Source organism: Trichomycterus rosablanca, chromosome 21 (genome assembly GCF_030014385.1).
Source record: "Trichomycterus rosablanca isolate fTriRos1 chromosome 21, fTriRos1.hap1, whole genome shotgun sequence".
NCBI classification, from domain to species: Eukaryota; Metazoa; Chordata; class Actinopteri; order Siluriformes; family Trichomycteridae; genus Trichomycterus; species Trichomycterus rosablanca.
In genome coordinates, this window is record NC_086008.1 from 4,974,723 (window position 1) to 4,980,988 (window position 6,266).

Sequence of the window (6,266 nt, forward strand, 5' to 3'; positions counted from 1 at the left end):
TCTCTGTAACTGGTCTTCATACAAGCCATTAACAGTTGGGGCAGGCTAAATACCAACTTGACTTTCAAATCGTATCCAAATCAAACCAAGAACATGTCTAAAAAAGGTAGAAACGTTAAAATAAGAACTAGGTGGTTCTGGATAAAGTGTGTAAATGTACACAATTGAGTTTGTTCAGTTTAAAACTACATTGGATCCCTTTGCACTCTGTGATCTGTAAGTGGATCAGAAATGTAAACCTGAAAGACTAGAGGCAATATTCCCTGTTATTATTCTAAATCCAAAAAATTACCAAAACACAATCACGTATGGTGTAATGTTAAAATAAATGGTGTTTTTAAAATCAGAAGTCACAATAACATTTTTCATTCACACAAAGATCAAAGATCAGGTTTATCCTTTCTTTTTCATTGTGAAACAGAGTATATAACAACATCGGCATCTAGGTGTCGACTACTCAGTGATCCAAGGTGTGTCAGGAGCAGATAGAGGGCCGTCGTCTCTTAGGACACAGTGCAACTCAGTAAGCGCAGTGAAAGTAAAAAGATCAGAAAAAATATCATCACACTCTTCCAGGAACAAGCTGTGTAACCTCCATCAACTTATACATTTTCTAAACATCAGACATTATTGAAAATTATAGAGCGCAAATATGAGGACGGGGCATTAGAACTAAAATATACACGATAAATTACACAATTTTATCTGTTTGAACAAATGTTACATCTTAATTTAGATCAAACAAGTGCATACTGATGCAATAAGAATTTCAATCACAGGACTCAATACCAGGATACTACTTACAGAATTTCTTCACTTTCTTTCTGAGATTACTTTCACGTTTCCACTTTTAAACTAAAAAGAACTGAACAGAACCTCAGTAAGGGCCTTGAGCTAACACCAGGCAAAGAATCTGGTGAGAGATCCACACAGAGTCCCACTTTCAGATGGAGGCTGCAACCATGATGCATTTCTCCAGCTCTGCTAGACTGACATGTGTAAGGAATCAGGAAAGGCAAGAGAGAGGAACCAAGTTAGGAGAGGAAGGAAAGGAGTGGAAAAGGAGAAAAGGAGGATTTACGTTTGGGAGGAGATGGGCTACACACTTGTCAGGTGTTATTAGTCCACTGGCCGCTTTTCACCATGTTTCTTTGTAAACTCTTCTGCATTCTTAAAGAATTTTTTACGGTCCTTTGAGTATTCTTCTGCTAAGTCGGCTCTCAGGGGGTGCTCCGGCTGTGGGTCGTTCACCAAGGCAATAAGCGACTGAATAACTGGAAACAAACAACCAAGGACAACTTTAGCCAGACACTTTGCAACAAGGCACCTAATGGCAATGCACAGCGCCTATTTTAGCTATATGTTCTATCAGTTCTTTTAATAAAAATACTTATTTAAAAATGATGTTGTGTCTTTCTGTGCTTATGCAAACATTTTAAAACGTTTTACCACAATTTTCACACTGTACCACATTGTAATGGCATAATATTGTACTTCTCCTTTTTAAAAAGGGTAAGACAAAATGTTGTGTAAACTCCTTCTGATACTCAGGTTGCAGACCTGCCCTTAAGAGCCTTTTATTAAAATCAAAAGTGGTGGACTGCATTGCTAAATAGTTATTTTAAAAATCTGTTTGTGGAGGAAAAACTACACGTTAATCATGTAGCCAACCGAGCCACAACTTCACCCAAATCACGACAAAATTAAAGGCCTTTAGAGTCACATCCCTTATGTTTTGTAAGTTTTAATCCTGAAATGTCCAGAGATTAAACCATACTCCTGGACTCTTGAGCAAGGCCCATTGTATATAACAATTACAACACAGACTGGCCTACAAACACAACATTAAGCTCCGATTTACATCATAATATGGGTCTGACGTTTAGCAGCATCACTTACCTTGGTCAGTTTTGGTGGCTGGTTTCCAGTTCTCTGCACTAATAACAGGCAGACAGACCTGCCCCTTTTCATCAATGTTGGGGTGATAGATCTTCGTCTTGAATGTGATCTTTGGGGGTTTGAATGGATATTCTGCTGGAAAGATAATCTCGATCCTAAATGCCCCTTTGTCATATGGAGGGTTATCCTAGAGAGAGTATAAACGCAGTGAGTGTAAATGCACATTTTAAAAATCACCAAGTTGCCATCAAAATATCAAGTTGCCAGTGTATTTGATCTAGCTTCCTTAAACAAACACTAATTGGTTATTTTAATAGGAAGCCCTATCATTTAGGTGCTCCACCAATGTGTATATTTATGATAGAAATATGTCCTTCTGAGTCTCTGAATTTTTATTCAGTATGTCAAAGTTTAACTTTAAATTGTTGTCAAAATACCAATCATGATAAATGTGTTTATATTATTAATTATTATTATTGATTATTCCAGTATTAAAAGTAAATTGTTTCAGTAAACTTCAGGGAACAGTAAAGTTATTTTTACCCACTGATGCACTTAGGAGTGAGAACATTGTCTTTATTCTGTCGAGTCTGTCAAGTCTCTTATTTTAGTATCAGAGACTGACACGCTGGATTAAGTCATAGTTCACTTCATTTTGAAATACTGAGTAAAACAGTCTTGACTGTTTTGTCTGGATGATCTGATACTACTAAACACAGCAACACTGCTGTATCTAATACATTTACACCACACCCACCTCACCTCCTATGTCTCATATCATTATAATGTTGGAATCAGGTCAGTGGTTAGAACAGCTGACCACCAGGTGGCCTCTTTCTATTAATGGGACAGATTGTTAAGTGTGGCTGCCAAAAGCGGATAGCAACAGTAGGTATACAACAGTAGTTGCAAACAAACAACGTGCACCTATATATGGTGGGTGTTCCTTGCAATATGGCAATTGAGTGTACAAGAGAAAAGCTGAAAGTGTAGTAACATTTGGCTATTTTTTATTTTTCAAAAATGCGTTTAGTGACAGCTGTAAAAACAACTTTTTTTTTTTTCTCAAACTGTCTGCAAGAAAAAGCCAGAGAAAAATTTAACCAACAAAATCAGTGTCTAACATACAGGAAAAACACTCTGAATCACCCCCTAAAAATAATGTAGTTGCATAAATGAAGAAATGCATGATGTAACAATTAAAAAGCTAAGAAAGATAGTTCAGCTTTTTAATCTTTGTAGTAAAGACACAAATGTAACTTCTTTAAATAGAAAACTCACTTACTGGAACAATGAGGCCCTGCCATGTCAGTATATTCGATTCATCAACTTGAATGTTCCGGAAGTTTTTCATTCCAGATCTGCGGATTTCTTCAAGCTCCTGTAAAAGTAAATAAAGCATACATGTTTAGTCATTTCTGAGGCTGCTTAATTTGCTATGGCCACCACTTTATGAATTAGTCTGACCTACAGCCCTCATACAATGTGCTATAGGCTGGATATTGTTTAAGCATGGAGAATAAAAACTAAATCTCTACAGTTTCATTGTTTTTTTTCTTTTGAGTGATAAATTTAAGCAACTAAGGTTCTTGTATGTGACACAGCCCAATCCCGAACTTAAACATTATTAAAAATCTGTGGACAGACCTGAAGATGACAGCTTACATACACTTGGCCATTTAACAAGATAAAGGGGTCTTGAGAGCTCGAGTGAATCTGCCATACGATAAAATGCACACACCCAGGTCTGCAAAGCTTGTAGAGATGTGTCCAAGAAGACTAACAGCTGTACTTGTTGCAAAGCAGGGCTCTTCTAAGTATTACATGAAGGGTCTTAATTAGAGATGGACCGATCGGGGTTTTTGGCACCGATTCCGATCTCCTTTCAGGGACATCGGCCGATAGCCGATTCCGTCCGGGAGGAGGGGGGGGGGGGGGGGGGGGTTAGCAGTAAATAAACTTAAAAAGAGCCTCACAGTAAAGATAAACCGGAGCAGCGCGCGTGTGTGTGTGTGTGTGTGTGTGTTTGTGCCTTTAGAAGAGACGCTTTGTTCACAGTATCGCTATAAGTGATTCATTGATTGATGAGTTGATTCGTTTTTATGTGAAGCGTAAGTTTCTCTTCTCGGTTATCTCTCCGTGTTTACTGTTATTAATTAAATGTCGTGGTTTTAAATAAACACCAGCTACTACAGAACATTTTGTGTGACTCTCTTACATTAAAAAGCTTAATTAAACTGCTATTACCACAGATCTGTAACCGAGTCAGACTCGTTCCGTCTAAGGAGCGAAAAGTTTTCTAAAAGTTCAGCAGATGATCCTGAACTAACGAATTTGGTAATGAATAAACTTTTGCCTCTGATTGGCTCTGTAACGTTTTCTGTTCTCATCTACATCACAAGTAAGAACCGCTTACGATTTACCAAAGTGAACCAGGAGTTTATATAACGTGCTGATAGAATCGACTCAGATGTGACCGGGTTGAATTATCTTTTTAAAGTAAATATTACAATCAGCAAAATTACATCGTAAGAGCTTTCACGATGGTTTCTGTACGATGGTTGATGAATGGTGATGTGATGGTTGGTGCTTCGTAGCTCAAAGTCTGGATCGATCCACTGAGCTGTTAACTTAACGTGATCTTTATATATCACACGATCGGATACTTTTAGGAAATATCGCAGATAGCATATTTTGATTAAAAATCGTCCGATACCGATTCGTAGCCGATCGATCGTCCCATCTCTAGTCTTAATACATTTGTGATTTCAGTTTTTAATTAAAATTTTTTTTTTTTATATAAACTTTGCCATTGTGGGTGCTTATGTGTATGTTAATGGGTCAAAATTAACATACACATTTATAGACAGTTTACAGAATTAGTTAACAGAGAGTTGTTGATCATTACTTAAACATTTGTCTTAAATTATCCCTATGCAAACTTTTTGGAATGTGTTAGTCCTCAAATTAGAAAGAAAAAAAAAATGGTATGGTAATGGTAAAAGACTAGTTACATATCCATGCTTTCTGTGTTTATTTGCATTTTATTGTAGCTTCCCCAGCTCTTCTGGAAGTGCATTGGTATAGTCAATTGCTCAGTCCAAGTAAATATAGAGGAAGTCTCTCTTTTTTTTTTTTTAGCATTTTACAGACTTCTCATAAAATTACATTTCAATCTTGTGATTTTCTCAACAAAAACATGGCTGAAGAGTCACATCCTTTCTTATCTGATAAGGAAGTGTCTTCTGTACAAGACTGCATGTGTGCTAATGTGTTAACCACACACAGCTACCAGTCAGTCAGTTTTACACAAATGTAGAGTATTATAGTTTTATATAGAAGAAAAATCCTATAGTCAGGCTGATGAAGAACAATTTGGATCATATAGTTTATACAGACAGAATAAACAGCTCTGACTGGTTTCCTGGTTGGATGTGACTGACGGATCAAAGCTGATCTGGGCTCTGCTGATGAACTGAAACCTTCTGAGCTGTTATACTTTCATTTTTGTTTTTCACAACCTTGGTTGGTATTTTGTTAAGAGGAGCTATATTCTACTACTAACCTGGAGAGCCTTTAAGCTTTCTTCTAATCTTAACTCATTTGAGAAAGTAAAACACATTAATTTTGGGATTGGATCGCGCTGACGTTTAGGTACCAAAGGTTTACATGTAATAGTACTAATTACTAATGTATAAGTACTAGTTAATGAGTAGATGTATAACCAACTAACTCATGAACAACATACTAAACTATAAGTGTTAGATGTGAACGATTTCTAATAGAACGAAATGAAATTATATATATGAATTATATGTTTCTATTAGTAGACTATGCTTTATTAAATGTTGAGATTAAACTAAATAAAAAACACTTATTTACTTACAAAAATATATAACCATGTTGTCGGTTTTAGCTATAAAAACATGACTTAATTCTTTCCGGTCTTTCACCGGCTACGGCCGAACAGTAATGCATACTACCCTACTAAACAGTATGCACGCCCTCTGTTCGCGTACTATTTTCACATACTATTGAGTACGTTAGTATGCTCCTTCAGACCTAGCTACCGTCTGGGCGATACCCTAACTTTCAACGAAACTAAAACCCAGACGACTCCAAATTGACTCACAATTCACCAACTTTAAGTCGTATTTTCTTAACAAGACATTCGCAGTTCGTTCCACAATAAATTAAACAAATTACATGGTACAAAGGAGCCAAATAAAGACATTCTACCTTGTGGAGCCTCCTGCTCGCCGCCATCTTCAATCTCTTGACTGTTCCCAGAATGCACCACGCCAACCAGCCAACAACCAAACTCCTCACTTAGGTGACGTAAAATAAAATGGAAATGAATTAATAAT

The 6,266-nt window shown here is 36.8% G+C and overlaps 1 protein-coding gene across 1 annotated transcript; it reads right to left on the reverse strand.

The window, feature by feature from the left end:
• Positions 1–314: 314 nt before the first annotated feature.
• On the reverse strand, positions 315–6,180 carry ube2l3b (ubiquitin-conjugating enzyme E2L 3b). The gene is made up of 4 exons (XM_063017669.1): positions 6,139–6,180; positions 3,185–3,280; positions 1,900–2,086; positions 315–1,274 (listed from the first exon to the last, which is right to left on the reverse strand). The coding sequence occupies exons 1-4, from the start codon at positions 6,163–6,165 to the stop codon at positions 1,120–1,122; spliced, it is 465 nt and encodes a 154-aa protein (XP_062873739.1). The 5' UTR covers positions 6,166–6,180; the 3' UTR covers positions 315–1,119.
• Between the last annotated feature and the right edge of the window lie 86 nt (positions 6,181–6,266).